General features: G+C 40.3%; 3 protein-coding genes and 2 long non-coding RNA genes across 6 annotated transcripts; 3 read left to right on the forward strand and 2 right to left on the reverse strand.

Annotated features, from left to right (window-relative positions):
- The first annotated feature begins 509 nt into the window (after nucleotides 1–509).
- On the forward strand, nucleotides 510–4,152 carry LOC126871253 (uncharacterized). The gene is made up of 2 exons (XR_007691590.1): nucleotides 510–744; nucleotides 829–4,152. It is a non-coding gene; the product is annotated as an uncharacterized LOC126871253 (long non-coding RNA).
- Nucleotides 4,153–5,110: 958 nt separating this feature from the next.
- Nucleotides 5,111–8,739, forward strand: LOC126871258 (uncharacterized). The gene is made up of 2 exons (XR_007691596.1): nucleotides 5,111–7,182; nucleotides 8,381–8,739. It is a non-coding gene; the product is annotated as an uncharacterized LOC126871258 (long non-coding RNA).
- Nucleotides 8,740–11,086: 2,347 nt separating this feature from the next.
- Nucleotides 11,087–14,839, forward strand: LOC126871195 (nitric oxide-associated protein 1). Its single transcript, XM_050629709.1, has 5 exons — nucleotides 11,087–13,204; nucleotides 13,337–13,633; nucleotides 13,732–14,053; nucleotides 14,166–14,386; nucleotides 14,461–14,839. The coding sequence occupies exons 1-5, from the start codon at nucleotides 11,968–11,970 to the stop codon at nucleotides 14,640–14,642; spliced, it is 2,259 nt and encodes a 752-aa protein (XP_050485666.1). The 5' UTR covers nucleotides 11,087–11,967; the 3' UTR covers nucleotides 14,643–14,839.
- LOC126871231 (spermatogenesis-associated protein 6) lies at nucleotides 14,660–16,908 on the reverse strand. Of its 2 annotated transcripts, XM_050629825.1 has the most exons (6): nucleotides 16,321–16,903; nucleotides 15,884–16,243; nucleotides 15,689–15,808; nucleotides 15,511–15,611; nucleotides 15,087–15,416; nucleotides 14,660–14,976 (listed from the first exon to the last, which is right to left on the reverse strand). In XM_050629825.1, exons 1-6 carry the CDS (start codon nucleotides 16,366–16,368, stop codon nucleotides 14,907–14,909), a joined length of 1,029 nt encoding a protein of 342 aa, XP_050485782.1. In that variant the 5' UTR covers nucleotides 16,369–16,903; the 3' UTR covers nucleotides 14,660–14,906. The 2 variants fall into 2 exon arrangements, with proteins under 2 accessions (XP_050485782.1, XP_050485783.1); XM_050629826.1 differs by lacking the exon at nucleotides 15,689–15,808 and having other exon boundaries at nucleotides 16,321–16,908.
- On the reverse strand, nucleotides 16,796–17,288 carry LOC126871248 (uncharacterized). Its single transcript, XM_050629852.1, has 2 exons — nucleotides 17,012–17,288; nucleotides 16,796–16,955 (listed from the first exon to the last, which is right to left on the reverse strand). Exons 1-2 carry the CDS (start codon nucleotides 17,251–17,253, stop codon nucleotides 16,796–16,798), a joined length of 402 nt encoding a protein of 133 aa, XP_050485809.1. The 5' UTR covers nucleotides 17,254–17,288.
- Between the last annotated feature and the right edge of the window lie 23 nt (nucleotides 17,289–17,311).

A 17,311-nucleotide genomic window follows, 5' to 3' on the forward strand; every position in this document is an offset into this window, starting at 1 on the left:
AGTCAGGCCAACAATAGAAAAATTAAACGTTAAAAACACTTTCTTCCTCTCTTTCACTTTTTCACATTGCTTTTTCCTCTATTTCCTTGAATAATAAATCGCCGAAGAACCCTTGAGAATCACTGATCGCTCTCGTATGTTTGGAATCGACTTGCCGGTAATAACGCCATTTCATACGTAATATTCATCGTAAACGTTTTTACTAAGAGCTTGGACACAACGCATTTTTCGAGCGAATAGCGAGATTATATTCTCGAAATGTTTACGATCTAGCATCATTTATACCCACGTTATATCGGATGAGTGCCAGATAAACGCAGGGGAACGGGAAATATCGGCGGGTGATTGCGACGTGCGTTGTTTTAGGAAGAGATGCGCGCGCACAATGGCCACGTATAACATCACGCGACATAGAAAAAGAATCGAGAGAGACGACCGAGAGAGAATACGTACTCGGTTGGTTCTAGCGTGTGTGTGTGTTGTTGTTGTTGTGTGTGTGCGCGCGCTCGCGCAAGGGAGCGTCACGGTGAGATGAAACACCAGGAAAGAAGACAAAGAAGGGAGTATTCATGCAGAAGAGAAACGGAAAGAGATAGACGCAACATTGTCGAGTTCCATAGTAGTGAAACACACGCACACACATAAGAGCGCTTATAATTTTTACGCTACGCGCAGACTCGTGTTGACTATCGAAGTTTGTTTTCAATCAGCCAGCATCGCGTGAACTTGTTGCCCGTATAATTGGTATAGTATTGCGTGTTAAGTTTATTAGCCGTATTCTTATATTACGTAAGGTTATAAGGTCGATTGTTTACCTGGCTGTTTCAGCCACTGTTTTACATAATTGACCAACTCCAATATTGTCTTGCAAAAAGTTTAACGAACAAAAGCACATCATTGCTGCATCATCCACATCATAGATGCGATAATCAACCAGATATCGATCACATATCACATCGAATTAACAAATCGAGAAAAATGTTCGATCGCAGAAGGAGGATATATACTTTATGTACATCCTTGTACAGTGCGTTCGTATAAACGAATAGGAAATTGCGCTTTTGGCTCTTTATACAATTTTATAAACAATCGCTTCAAAAAAAAAAAACGTTTAATTTAAACATCGAGGAGATTTAATCGTTGATCAGAATCAACAAATATTATTACGTAGAAATGGAATGCATCGAACGAGCTTTTACGCTCTTACCCTGAGAACGCGACGGATTTCTTGTCTAAACAGAAAATTTAAAGGACAATGTTGTTCGGTCGCACAAAATAACAGCATAAACCGGTTTCTGCACGTGGCAAGAGTTGCTCGATCGTGCCCGGTGAACCGGCAGTACCCGACTACAATACCTACCACCATGTTATCGATTTACGTAACTTTCTTCCACTTTTGACACACATTCCTCCCTAAGTTATTTTGAAGTTCCAGGATGACGAAACGGAAGATAAGGCCAAATGTGCGTTTGACTAGGTAGCTAAGATGGGTTTAAGGGTTGCGGGTTACGTAAGTATTATGTATGTAACTTGAAGAGGCTTCGTAGCTATGAATCAACCAGGTGCAACGTAAGCAGGTGCCAAAGGGCAAGGCGTAATCGCGGAGAAACCGAGGATGAAAAAAGATAACGAAAGTTGAATTTTCAAAATGGTCACTGCTGCTAGTTCATAATCGTTTTTCGAGTTGTCTCGATTCTGTCACGTGATGTCGACTGTTTTAGATAGAATCGATCGTTTAAATCGATTTGGAATACGTGTATTTATAACGGCGACGTTAGGAAGCTCGATTACTACGACTCATCGAACAATATTTGTAAAACCACGGAGATGACCACGAAACTGTATATTGATACAAATTTATGTAATTACTTCAGGTTCTATGCATGACACGATGAAATCATCGAGAATTCATTAATTTTAACGAGTTATTATCGTTCTTCGGTAACCAGTGACTCATCCAAACGGATTATCGCTGTACTCTATCTCTTATCGTTTAACGAAGCGAGAGAAATGCGCGTTGCAAATTTCTATTGCGAACTCACCTAGTGCCGCCTTTCAAAAATAAACGAAATTTTGGTTAAATTATAGCGATATTTGGTTCTTGAATAGCTAATCTAATTGGTTAATGGTTAATGACATTTAGTTTAGCAGTGAGAGAAGAAACCAGATAACGCGAACGATGTGTATATTACATATCCCGTGTTAATAAAGTTAAAGCAAAACAATTACGGTGTGATACAAGACGCGCATATTATGTTATGTAATTTGACAAACCGATCGCTCAGCACGAATCGTTCACCTCTCTAAAACTTTTATTCGTAAACTTATGGATGTCTTTGAATGAAAGTATGGTTTATTTAGATGCAGTATCGGGGCTAACGGTTAAGAAATAGGTTGTAATGATTCGAATTTGAATATTTTGGCGTCTAATATAACCTTTAATTAGTCGAGCAACAACAACGACAACAGGTTATGAAAACCGTTAAGATAGTTTAAACGATTAATAATACCGAAATAGATATATTTTCAGAGTTTTACGTAATATAAATCGTTCGATAAAACAATCGGGATTAATACGGGGAGAAAAAGAAGTTGGTAAATACGATAGAGAGCGGAAAAGAGCCGAATTTGTTCGAATTACGCTACTTGTTTAAAAGATAATGAAAAGTAATTGTGATTTTTTTGTTTCGAGTGTTCACACATGGCTATGCGAATTCGCGATTGGAAATATTTTCGAAAAGAAATTGCCGTCGAATAAATTTTCTCAAGAGCTAATTGATCCATAAGCAACGAAGATAAAAGGAGCGAGAACGATATACTCGACGAGCGTCGATTGTCGAGCGTCGAGCGTCGAGCGTGAAGGCATGATTTCACGCAGCACGTGGATCCACGATTCAGGGTCAAATAATAGGACGCGCAGAAGTTCTTTGTCCAAGGTCTTCCGCATGATATTCAGTTTTGGTTGACTGTTTTATCACGCGTAAATTTTACACAACACCTTTGACGTTTTGTATTTTTTGTTTGAATGGCAAACTTCTTTATGCTTGCGAAGCGATAAATTACATACAGACTTATATCTACCTATATCTGCTTTTAAAAAGAGAGCGATGCGTCGTAGGTATATGTTTGGTTATTACAACTAATCTAATTCTATTCGATATCATAGTAAAAAAATATCTTGTTACAATGCACAAAAATTCGCAACTTCTTTTTCCTTTCAAAATTTGATCCTTTTGATTCGCCACGACAACGTATATAGGCGCGATATTCGCACACTTCGTATCGTATAAATACATAAATGTATGTATATGTAATCCATTACTTGTTATCTTAAGATCAAAGGGACGTTGATAGATATTATCGAATGGTATGGAGAGGTATGGAGAGCGAGAGAAAGAGAGAATGAGCACCTTGAATAGTGCACGGTATAGAACGTATAAAGCAGTATTATCAAGAGAGACCGAGAGAGAGAGAGAGAAAAGTATCGGTAATATTTCCAAAAAGATTTTTATTTGTGATTCTATCGTTAGGTATTGCTTAAAGTTCTCACGAAATCTAGTAGATCCTTACGACGACGTAATAAGACGCGGAAATAATTTAGTTCGTTCGTGACCGCATCGGTACAGTTAGTAGCAGAATTAATTGCAAATCCACGTTTTCGCCAGCGAATTAATCAAGGTATTAGTTTATAAATTAAGTCGACATTTACAGACACTTAATAAACTGTAAATTAAGGAGAGAATACGAGACAATTTCGATGATTAACGGTGTACGGTGTGAAAAACGGACGAAACCATCCTCCGTGAAAAATGCCAACGAACTTGCTTGACCCGGGAGGAAGACCAGTGGCCTGATCTGGTATCGATCACACATCAAATTTCCTACGATTCCGCGTTTCGTGGCATTACCGTATTCCATGTTTTTCGCCGATCGGATCGCTAAAACATCAAACCGGTCTACGATTTCTACGATCTACCCTGTGTACGCTCTGTAGCCTTGACTTTATTGTAGCAAACGCGTACAGATTTACATACATATGTGCCTAAGTACCTTTATTACGACTGTGTCGCGATATCGCTATCTCTTTTGCCCCTTTTCTTTTTGTAACAACGACATGCAAATTATATTCATCGGCGAAACTTGTCGCGCGTATCCGTCTCTTCTTCTTTTATCTTATTTCCCAGAAACGAACATCCTTATAGGTTCGCCTTTATATGGATCCTTTTTGCGGTGATACGTAACGTACGTACTACTTAGGTATGTACATGCGATCAATGATGTCTCGTGATGGTTCAACGCACACCAAATAAAAATATGGAAAATAGTAAATATTTTCTGCGGAACGAGCGCGATAAGATTAAGCAAATGGTATTTCTTTCTCGCTTGTCGCGATGTACAAAGCGCGATTTCTTGCGATAAAGACAAGCTGTTGAACAAGCGAATCGAAGGCAAACTCGTGAATAGATAATGAGAATATTAGGAGTGAATTAAAGGCGAATACCCGAATAGAAATGCAACGAGGTTCGAATTGTCGGATAATTTTCGAAGATCAGAGACATTTTCGACGAATATATAATCGTATTACGTGTAATCTGACCTATTACGAGAAACGAGATAACGAGTTCGTCTCGCGTGATATATCGGTACACTTATCTGCGCGACATTGCCCAGAAATGTTTTTACAAAACAAATTTCCGAGGGAGGGAAGAGGATAACGTTGCTTGCGCGTTGGCATTCTTACGATAACATTACACGATTTTGCACGATAACGATAACGTCGTTATTGATAAGCTTGTCAATAAACAATAAATTCTGTAATCTGTAATTCTGTAATCTACAGCCTCGTGCAAGTTTACGAAATTGTTGCCTAAGCGTCCTACGTAATCGAAAATTATTTCCAATAATACACCATAAATTGAAAAGACGTTTAGACGTTTCGTCCGATATCTCTCTAGACCTTGATACGATTCGCTTTCCGGTGGAATCATTCGATAGGACTCGAGTCTCGAAACGATCGAAAGAATCGAATCGGTACGATCGCTTCTAACCGAGCAGACAGACTCAGAAATGCTGAATATTGCTGAATTTTATATTATATTATACTACGTACCTTCCGGACGGTCGAACGAGTTGCAACGAACACACCAGTTAGCATAAACGATATTTATAACGATACGTTAGACACGGGACTCGTGCCAGACGCGTAAAAGCGATTTGGACCCGTTTTATTCTCGAAAACGAGTATCTCTCGCGCATCGTCGAAAATTTGCTCGCGATCTGCACACCTGTTTGACTTTCCATGTCAAAACGTGAATAAATACGAAGAAACGCGGGTGATCTTGTTAAAAAGCTATATCCTCTCGGATTTTGAAATATGTTCTAAAGCTCGACATCCTGAACAGCTTTTTCCTATACGTATATATATAACAGGCGGTCGGCCTTATTTATTTTTAAATTATACACGAAAATATCCCGCCGCGTGTTTTTAGTTTTCAAGCCGAGTTGGATTAGTAGTATCAGAGAGAAAATTACCTCTCTGGTAGTACATGGTAGTAAGGGCCGCCGCATTTAACCGCATTTAGCCGGGTATCATTTAACTCTTAATTAAGAATGAATCGTCACTCTGTTTCAATCGTAATACAGCCAAGTTCGTTGCTTTTTGAAGAAAACCGATTGTTTACGAGTTTCAAATTTCCTGTGTCAAGTGATTCCAAACACTTTTTTTCTTTTCCACGTGTTTTTTATCTCTTTTCAACTTAGCAGGATTCAATGAATCATTACTCAAATACTCCATCGTACTATGTGCTACTAATGCAACGTAGCTTGAAAGCTAAGGCCGAGCGACGATATATTTTTACACGTAACTGGAAAACTAAGGCCGATCGTCGATTATACGTGCAGGAAAAGGTTGTTCGGAATATTGAGCTTTACGACGTATTTGAAAATCATCGAAATCGGAGAGAAAGTAGGTTTTAGACAAGTTCGCCGAATCATGATTTCACGCGTTCGATATACGTGTACGTGATAAAAAAAATGTCATCAGAAAGGAAAAGAGAAGCGCGTTCTTTTGCTGTACGGATATCTTCTGTATCGTTACATATACTCTAATCGACCTTTTTCGTTCTTTGGTGTAGATATATAATAGTCGTTTATTCCCCCGTTATTTATTCCATTCTAGTGAATAGCAATGTCGAAATATTGGCACTGAATAAACGCGAACCAAGTATTTTGCGTGAATTTGAAATTAATGAAATGAAATTAATCAGAGACATTTTTCTGTTAGTACGGACGATGGACGGAAACTGCGGTACAGATTGATCGACGTTTGCAACTTGTCGTTCTTCGTACACCACAAATACATAAGTACATACATTGTACAATCGGACGCCAAACGCGTAGTTGCATAGTTATTTTCTGACATTAGCGTGGACAAGCAAATATACGGTGTGAGTGAGCGATAGAAGACAATGTACAATGCAGTTGTACAATGCGCAGCTGGAAAAATGCAGGCCTGATCGGTTATTTCGTACAGACCCAACAAAATTATAACGATAAGCACCGCGTGTTAGCCGAAACTATCGTATATGTATGTATATAAACAAAAGAATATAGCGACGCGTGACGGCGAACGATAGGAAACACATATCTACATGTGTAAGCATAAGACGCGAAGAAACTGATCCACACAGAAAATTAGCTCGAGCGCGAGTAAATCTGAGCAGCCTCGATTCGATACGACCAGACACGACGACGAAATTTAAAATAAACGCTTATTCAAACTATTAGTGTACGTCGTTGTGTTCGCAACGGAGCAGTAGCATTCATATTGCACGCGTGGTGAGATGATCGCTATAATCAAAGACGAATTTCGATGGTGTTTAAGATGTAAGCGAGATAACTCGGCATCGAGTGTCGGTATCTAAATTATTGAAACTAGGACATACGATTAACAAAATAAACTCGCAAAATGAAGAACGATTCATTGGAAAGGAACGTAGATACTGGATCGTATTCGAAAGCTTTCAGAATATATGTTCCACCCTGCGTGATTAATCCTGGATACGTGACCCAGCTTACGGCATTTCGAAGCGATTTCTTTGTCGACGACCGATTCACATTGATCTCAAGGGAAGAAGAGTAGAAAAGCGAAAAGCTTAAGCGATCTTAACCTAAACCGAGCATGTAAGAAATATCGTGTTTCCGCTTGTTACGTATTTACATTTCTTCTCCTATCGACCACGTTGTTTCTCATTCCGTTCTGACTCCTCGCTCGCTATCGAGTCGTATTTACGATTGAAATTCATACCTTCTTGGAAGGATTTATAGCGGCGGAGTTTTAACGAACGCAGACTATTATTACAAGGCCCGTTCACGTAACCTCGAAGAACACACAAATTCGTGCTATCGAACTGTCCCGTTTTGTGACCAAGTTTTCAGGAAAGAAGAAGAAAGAAAATACAATATCGTATAAAATAAATCATTTTTAAGCGACTTAAACTCAATTGTAAACGGTAATGTTCAAAATGTGAATCAGACAGAAAATATTGTATGGCTACGTGTACCGTCCCGTAACGGTACTTTTGCCAAAACCATTTTCCAATAGAAAATTATCGAGGATATACATAAGTAAATATATATTTTCTTATATTTTCTTTTGTGTGTGTTTGGGCGTGCGTGCGTGTATATTATATGTGTGTTTTATGTATATATCTATTGAAAAGGAATTTCTATTGGAAAATGGTTTTGGCAAAAGTACCGTTACGGGACGGTACGACGTAAGCAAACAATATTTTCTGTCGGATTTACATTTCGAACATTACCGTTTACAATTGAATTTAAGCCGCTCAAAAACGGTACTTTTATTTCTTTTTATCTTAAAGTACTTTTTAAAATTCTTGGAAAATATTTGTCATATATATATATATATATGTTGGGAAAAACCCTAATACCCTAGTCCGGACTTTTACTATAGCGGCACTTAAGTAATAAAAATAAGGAATAGTTTTAATGTTCCAATCGGATTTTATGACGATGGGTTCGTGTATCTGACAGAGGTATGAAATGGTTATATGGCTCTCCTTAAAAACAAAGATTGACCCGAGAAGCGGGTACAGAAATATATAAGGGCAGCCTCTTTTGGATTAAGAGTTAGAGTTCGAGTTAGTTAATTTGTTAGTGAGTGGTTGGACGAATTGCCGATTGGGTTATCGGGAAATTATCCGAATCGAGTAGCACGTTGATACTTGTCCTCCCGTGGACCGTGGATTCGTTATCGAACCTGAATTCGTCGTCACCATCATCTCGACCATCCTATTGTCTCATCCTATTACTCATAGCCTCTTGCAGTGTCATATATAATAAACAAATTCGTAATGTTCAGGATTTCGGGTGAACCTCTGTTTATGTCTCGGACAGCGCATCTGCCCTTTTCCAAGTTGAAAACATTACAATGCGGGTCTCATAAAGAGGTTAACTAACACCCTAAGCCCTCGATGAGTCAACTCCAAAGTAAACAACTGATACCAATCAGAAACGCCGGAGGATATGCGCTCACAATGGTGAGAAGGAAATCCCAGGACGGAGAGCTAGTACGTAGGGAGGCTTCCTCAGAGTTTCTTAAACCAGTCTTCAAACAGTCTTCACCAACACAGTCATACTCTCCGTGTTATACTAAACAGTGCAAATGAATCACTAAACAGAACATTACTCATAATATATAATAAAACATAATCGATGCCATTTGCATAGTCTTAATTCTCGCGCGTATGCAATAAATCTAATTAGAAATTGAACTATGTTACGAGATGCGGGAAAACTAGGCTAGAAATAGAATGATGTAGAAACAACGTTGAGGGTATAAAAGTCACACTAAATTAATTAAGTTAAATGACCGAGGACCCGAGCGGAATGAAACGTTAATAACGCGTCTTCGTCAAGGTTTTCAGTTAGGAGGTTATTGGCTCGGCAGCATAACGATCACGCCGTTGATAGATCAAGAAGCGAAACTACGTCGTTACCAGTATTCGAGTGATCTCGTATCTGTGTACGCAAGCGAATCCATACGTCGTAGGTTCCAACTAGCTTATTGCATCACTCGCGCTTATACGCGTGGCCATGACCGTCCAGAGATAGAATCGTTTCGACCTTTGGGCCAAACTCGCCCAAATAAATGATTGTTTCTCGATAGATGCAACATGGAATACTAAATAATCGACTCGATGACAATAATTTGCTATCGCAACGCGTAAGACTGGGAAATGCAAATAGATTCGTTTATCCAGAGGTTAGAGTGTCAAAGTTAAATGCACGGTACAAGGACTCGTTCGATTACAGATTTCTGACGATGGAACGCGTCGCATTGTTCGACAGTTATACTCTCTTTCTAAACGTACATCGATCTCTGTATGGATTTAGATTTTTGCTCAACGATATCCTTTCGTCGTTAACCGCGACTTTGTTCAACTCGGTAAGACTATCGTACCGAGCAGTTTTGAGAAAGTCTATTTTCGACGTTTGAAATATCCAAGAACGACGGACGACGTTTATCCAATCGGCACACTCGGAGTGTTGTTCGTTGGGAAAAATACATACTTAGAAATTAAAATAATTCTATAAAAATACGCTTAATCGGTGACAACGAGCTGCTGAGCAATATTTCGGAACTTTTATGCCGTTTGAAAATTGCTTACGATTAGCATTGGTATAAATCATTGATTTAGTAGCTTGAATATTTTTGGGATATTCTGATCATCCGTAATATTTGCTTTGTTGACACATAATTCTTGTCGCTCTCCTTCCTTCTCTGTTCTTCCTCTCCTGAGAATAACAATAGCGTGTAATGTGTCTGTGCACGATCTCGTCCGCCTTTATCTATTGCCTATTGCCTATTGCCTATTGCCTGGCTGCCTGTCTGCCTGCCTGCCTGCCTGCCCGTCTGCCTGCCTGCCTGCCTGCCTGCCCGCCTGTCTGCCCGCATGCCTGCCTGCCTGCCTGCCTGCCTGCCTGCCTGCCTACCTGCCTACCTGCCTACCTGCCTACCTACTTACCTACCTACTTACCTACCTACTTACCTACCTACTTACCTACCTACATGCCTACATATTACCTATATACGCATATACATCTACGCGTACATATATCTTTTACGATCGAAGAACCGCCTTTTCCCGCGTCCAAGCAAAGCAAGCTCGATCAGTGGATGACTTCCGGTAAATTTGTCCTTCCTCTTAGTTCGATGAGCCCACCTACTGAAATTTAAATGATATTCTACGAGGGAAAGATAAAAATCGACCGAATATCATGAATTATACGTAGTCGTATCATAAATTAACGTTATTCGATATCGCGATTAAGGATGGACGACCTCTGTGCGGCTGACACGAGTTAAACTCGACGACCTCGTACGTGCATGTCACTAGTCACGTATGCTTTGTCGATAACTATTTATACGTATGTTTTTTCTACGTTGAACTATTTTAATGTCAAAGCAACGAGAGAGAAACAAACACGCTACATGTGATAGAATCCCAAGATTCGCATTTTTCATTGTCTTTTACTATTCGTATGCAAATTGTCGCAAGACACGTATATAAACATGCTTGCATATAACATTGAATGAATTTATTTTATAAGCATCGTAATCTGCATTCTTATATTACTTACGTTATCGCCTTTTGTCTTAATTTTATCATCATTATCCCTTTACGGAAACACGTATAATATAATATTTGAACGAAATCGATGATCAAGTAATAGAGACGTTGCTGCCATCTATAGCTCACAGTATGTATGTATGTACATACGTACAAGAACATCACGGAGATGAACATTGTTTTACCTTTATCCTTGAAACGTTATACCTAATGCATTTCATGAAAATCGTAATGAACTGTATTTGAATTCGATAAACTGTCGTCTCATTCCTATTGGCATTCTTATGGATTCGAATATATATATATATATATATATATATATATATATATATATATATATATATATATATATATATATATATATATATGTGTGTATCGTATACATATGTATTCAATTACAGCAAATGTAAAATAACACTTACCTATGCTCGTATATACATATGTATGTAGTAAAGAAATATCGTTGATGGAATTTTTTAAACAAGACCATTAAAAATAAACCAATACGATTACACGTATTATATGGAGTGCGGCAAATATGCAGAGATCCAGGTATTCAACCCTGACCGCCTTTCGTGTCTTCGACCGATATAGCTCGTACCGCACCCTTCCCCTACTATCGAATCGTTTCTTCAATTTTTCTTTTTAGTACTTAAATTTGCTATAGTAGAAACGACAATGGAAAGACTTCTGTGAGCTGCACACCGTTTACACGAAAGTGACAATTTTTATTTGCGTGCGAGTAACGAGCTAGAATAAACAAAACGTTGTATAATAACGTTGTATAATACCAGATAATATATTATAAAATGCCGCTACTCGTACGTATTTGTACAACTTTTGAAATATAATGAAATATAAACGATAAATATAAACGTTAAAGCGTTTATCCCTAATATAATCTGTTAATCGATCGAACACGTTTTACAGTATTTACTGCTTGAGATATACTTCAGATGTACAACAAATGTCGAACTTGATCGAGATATCGATCGATAGATACATCACTTTTCAACGTTTCGCTAACACGGTAGTGTCGATTCATTCGACTCGTAACTTCATTCACGTGTGTACGTCTTCGGTGGACCAGAAGTATTTTGAGGTTATGTGTAATCTCACAAGGCGATATGTATTTTATTAACGTAACGGCCGATACAGTGCAATGATTTTGGTAGATTTTTCGATCGTAAAATGTCGGTCGTTACAAGTTTGAATAATGTATCGATAGATTATAAGAGAAAGCATCTCTATAAAACGTGATATCGTTGATTATTGATATTGTATCTTCGCACGAATCATCGTACAAAACTCAGATATGAAATTTTGGTTGTTTCGATTACATAATTACGGTGTATGCCGTAATTTGAAACTACGACACTTTGGGCATGCGACTTTGCATAGAAACGCTGAGTCGATCGAAGCAAAGGTAGATCCAAGGATTTTGGCTCTCAGAGATAAATTGCTGTATTGTGATTACTTGGATTCTGGAAATGTTAAAATGGGGTTTCTAAAGCAGAAAAAGTTCGAGAAATTGAAATTCAACTATGAGGAAATGCAAAGGTACGAAGAAATTGCTTATAAACCTACTTTCAGTGTACTGCTGAACGATCTAAAGGAAGGTAAAAATAAGATCGTCGTTGACCAGGAAGAAAAGAAAATGGAGGATAATAATTGTGAAAAGGAAACTGTAGTAAAACAAAAGCCTGTACACATGCCGTACGAGATGGTAGATTCGTATGAAATAATTGATTCGATATCGGATGACACTGAAAAAACGAGTTCGACCGTATCAAACGAAGAATATAAGAACTTGTACGAAAAGTATCTGGAGTTGAAGAAGAGCGGTTTGAGCGAGCTTAGTTTCAAAGATTTCATAAAGTCAATGGAAGACGATGTCGATCGTTCAGATACGGACGATCTGCCAAATGCGGAGTTGTGGAAAGTTTCAGATACGTGGATGTCCGATTACGAACAGTTCGACGACACTTTGCTCCACGTGAATCGTTACGGTACATCGGATCCTAATTCGAATGTAAGTTGTGTACCGTGCGGTGGTTGTGGCGCGTTATTGCACTGCAGGGATCCAGCGATCCCTGGATATTTACCGTCGGAATTGTTTTCGTTTAAAAGCGACGAAGACTTGAAATCCATGACATGTCAAAGGTGTCATTTTTTAAAGTTCTACAACACGGCTTTAGAAGTGAAAGTATCGATCGAAGATTATCCCAAGTTATTGAGAGTGATCAAAAGTAAAAAATGCGCCGTCATACTTATAATCGATCTGACCGATTTCCCTTGCAGTATTTGGCCCGATCTGAAGAGCGTTTTGCATCCTTTTACTCCTATTTTCCTGGTTGGGAACAAAGTCGACCTGCTGCCCACCGATAGCCCGTCATTCCTCGAGAACGTAAAACAATGTTTATTAGATTCCGTGATCGACGTAACCGGCGTAAAGAGGGAAAACATTACGCACGTGCAACTTATGTCCGCAAAAACTGGATACGGCATAGAGCATCTTATAAATAAGTTGCAGTACAAATGGCGTCACAAAGGTGCGTACTGTCTATCGCGTCTCCTTCGTCCTAACGAGAGAAATCAAAAAGAAAGTTGTCAGCGTCTATGATACGTATTCATTTAAGAATTGTTAGTTTCGCTGATTACGCATAATCGTTGATATATTTCAGGTGACGTTTATTTGGTTGGTTGTACAAACGTTGGCAAATCTTCCTTGTTCAATACTTTGTTAAATTCCGATTATTGCAAAGTACAAGCTATCGATCTGGTGCAACGCGCTACGGTGTCTGCTTGGCCGGGAACTACGTTAAACTTGCTCAAGTTTCCAATTTTAAATCCGACTGATAAAAAACGTAGGTTAAGAACAGTAAGGCTTATCAAGGAGAGGTTTTATAGGACGCAAGAATCACATTACAAGAACTATCAGTTTAAAATGACGAAGGATATGAAGTTTGCGACGTTAGAAGGTAGCCGAGCAATTTGAACGTATTATCGTCAATCTTTCTCGAGTTGTTCGACTTCTTACGTTCGTTCGAAAAATTTTTGTTCGTTCGTTTGTTTGTAGAGCACGTTGGTAAATCGTTTACCAGGAAATCGTTGAAAGACGCGAGAGCAGATCCTTTTTCCGAAGTATCGCACAAGGCCGTGTCTAGAAAACCGGTTTTAGACGAATCTAGACCAGAGTACAAACAGAGCCGTTGGTGCTACGATACTCCTGGTACTATTCAGGCGGATCAAATACTAAATTTGCTAACGACCGACGAACTGTCGCTAACGTTGCCGCAAGAAATTATCACACCGAGAACGTTCATGTTTAGACCGAAAGAGACTGTGTTCGTGGCTGGTATGGGAAGGTTGGACTATCTCGAAGGAGAACACTTCATACGGTAATTAGTATATTCTTCGTATCTCGAAGATTCGTACGCGATACATATGAACGTTACACAGAGTCATTGGTTATTAAACTGGAAATTCTTTCGTTCTCTGCCTTTGGGATAGATGCACGCTGTTCGCGAGCGAGCATCTGCCTATAACGATGTGTCGTACCACCGATGCGGACGAGGTCTACGATCGATTGTTGGGGACGAGTGCTTTCCGCGTACCTATCGACGACTCGGAACGATTAAAAGTATGGCCGAAATTGAAGCCGAAAGAGATTAGAGAGATAACCGGTGTGAATGGCGAGGAATCCGTCGCTGACGTTGTACTGTCAAGTATAGGTAGGTTGAATTGGTAAACGATAGTCGCAGCGGTGAATTACGTCGCGTTTCATTTAATCCGTTACAATCGACAGGTTGGATCGCGATCACGCCCTTGGAAAACGAAAGCGTCTCATTAAGAGCGTGGACACCCGAAGGTCGTGGTATATACTTGAGATGCCCGGCATTGTTAAAGAAATCGGTGAGTCTTCGGGGTGCAAAGGTGCGTGGTACTCCGATGTATTCGTTGGGTCGGCGAGTATACGTTAAACGTTAAACAACAACTCGATTACGTTACGTTATCAGAATCATTCAGCACTTTATTCTCACGTACGTTTACATCGAATGTCTCGGTTCTGCGTAAGTACATAATTTTGTAAAACTATTGCGATCTTTTGCAAGAACTTTGCTCCTTTTTCCCCCCTTTGTCACGCGTATACGATGTAATAAAGCGTTGTCTCGTTGTTTTTCTTCTCTCTTGGTAATTTCATTTCACTAACGAAAATGGTTAACAGGCAATGGATCTTGTGCGTTTTACTTGCTATCTTTTGCCGTGCAACGCGACTTTACCTTTCTCTCCGTAAGATGGACGAGACGTTGATCGTAATCCTCTGCAAAAATAAGCACAAAGAGAAGAAGAGAAAGAAGAAGAAAAGATTGAAAGTAGTTGCGGAAGACGTTGGAAAGACGATGGATCGCGCTACGCGCACGATAAACTTACGTAGAGATCCGTTGTTGCGACATCGAACGATCTTTTTGCGGATGAGCGGGATTGTCGGGAGAGATCCTGCCGTCGCATTCGTTGGAAAAGTAACATTTGTACTTGAAACAGACGGGGCAGCTGTCGAAGATGTGTAGGTTGCCACAAACGGAGGATACCCGGTAGTGTCTTGACGGCACATCGAATTCTGTGTCGGTATCGGTATCGAGGTAAATATCGTTCCGACACTTTGATCCGTATTTCATCGGATGGTAACACCGATCGGTCCGAGCGAGTTCGCCTTCACACGAGTATTCCACGTGGTTACACGGATCGTTTCGACACTGTGTGCTGTAAAAATCGAAATTTTTGCAAAGTCGAGATCGCAATAAGCGTCGTAGATAATAAATAAGCAAGGAAGAGGGAATCGGTGGTATATACTTACAGATGGCAAACTTGAGCTTTCGTCTTGGTTCGACTATGACAAACCTTCCTCTGCCTGATGATACCTTTGACGGGTCGTTTCCTGTGAGCGTGGGATTTTTGCTGAAAATTACGATTGATGGAAAGATGAAACAGCGTAGCCAAAGGTAACGCGAAGTAACGCGAATATAGCGTTTTACCTTGGAATCGATGGTTTTCGGATTGACGATGTACGGCCTGTCGAGGTTCGCGTCGTAAATCGTTTTCACCTCTTCTATCACCGTTTTCGTGGAAATTTCGATTTTAGGCGCTATAATACCCTGTTGAGACGGTTTGCCTTGGAATTAGTTTAACGGAGAGCGTGAGTATTACAGTCGGAGAGAAGGGATACTAACGGGGAAATACTTGGTCGGGTCCATGAGCAGATCGACGTCGACTCCGGGCAGCAACCGTTTGCAATAAGTTACCGGATAGAGAAGATCGGCCAAACTGGTCTGAAACGTAGCCAAAAGGATGGGCTGGTTGCACGGACTAAGCCATTGTATCAATTCCGCGTGGAGAGATTGTTGCTGCAGAATCCGTTGCAAGTCTGTCAAAGCAGCCAGCCGTGTGAAAGTTTTCTTAAAGTTAAACTCGTTGTGAAATAATAGCGGAAAAATCGGTGATACTCTATGAGATTCTAGGGTGGAACCAAAACTGTTTATTCGCAATGCTATTTTTCCGTTCGGACATAGCCATACACCGGGGCACGTAATCTGAAAGAGGTTATTTTTCCAATTAGTTCGATTGGAAGATCGATCGGACGTTGGACGACTCTCGGATGGCTACTTACGGCGTGTAATTCCAGTCGTATTTTCACACAGAAACCTTTGCCCGCCATGATCGCCGCCGAGATAGTTTGGTTCGGTAGCGAGCGCGACTATCGAGATATCCGCTACTTATCTGAAGATCATTTTCTTGGATGGCGGTTTTAGCAGACGGAGGGAATCCGTGAGGTGGCGAATCGGCGGGATAAATGACGCGATCGCCGTTTTATCGGTGTGTGTTTTTCGGCAAACGTATTCTCGGTAAACGGAGTGTACGGCGTGCAGAGTCGATGTGCTGGCGGTTGTGGTCGGTGGTGGTGGTGGTGGTGGTGGTATTGGTGTTGGTGGTGGTGGTGGTGGTGGTGGTGGTTTATGGTAGTGGTGCGTGCCATGTCGACGCGGGATCGGCGTGGCTCGTTCGTTGCCAGGAAACGGAATAGGCACAACATCGATGTTGAATTTTATCGACGATCGCGACAAACGATAGCATAGCCGCGTCGTTTAAACTTTGAAAGGTATTCCTAGAAACTTCTCGGTCGGTAAACCTCTCTGAACGTGTCGTATTCGAAGCTCGTTAGCGATAAAATCCGTTTGTTTTCGGCCAAACGATAACCTTGGATCGTTGGTTCGAGCTATCAAGGGTTCCGAGAACCAGCCATACCTATGAAATTGCAATCGTTTATATTTCCGGACGTAGCGTGTATTACTAGGGCGTACTCCATATTGACGGTCGGTGGCTTGAACGCGTAAATATCCTTCGGTGAGAGGACCAGTCGTTTCGAGATCAAATCTACGTACTCTCGTCGAACCTCGGAAGCCGGGATCGCGTCGTGTTTTGCGTAAAACTTACCGGTTAGAGGTTTCGTACGCGCGATAGCTACGAACTTTTCTTGCAGGCGAAAGTACTTTTTCTCCTTCTCGTATCGCTCGGTATAAAATCGCAGTTTCACAGGGTTCATGTCGCTTTTATCCGTCCGTCGTCAGCCCGTGCGAATTTCGTCGATTCGTGCGAAACGC

Source organism: Bombus huntii, chromosome 11 (assembly GCF_024542735.1).
Source record: "Bombus huntii isolate Logan2020A chromosome 11, iyBomHunt1.1, whole genome shotgun sequence".
In the NCBI taxonomy this organism is placed as follows: domain Eukaryota; kingdom Metazoa; phylum Arthropoda; class Insecta; order Hymenoptera; family Apidae; genus Bombus; species Bombus huntii.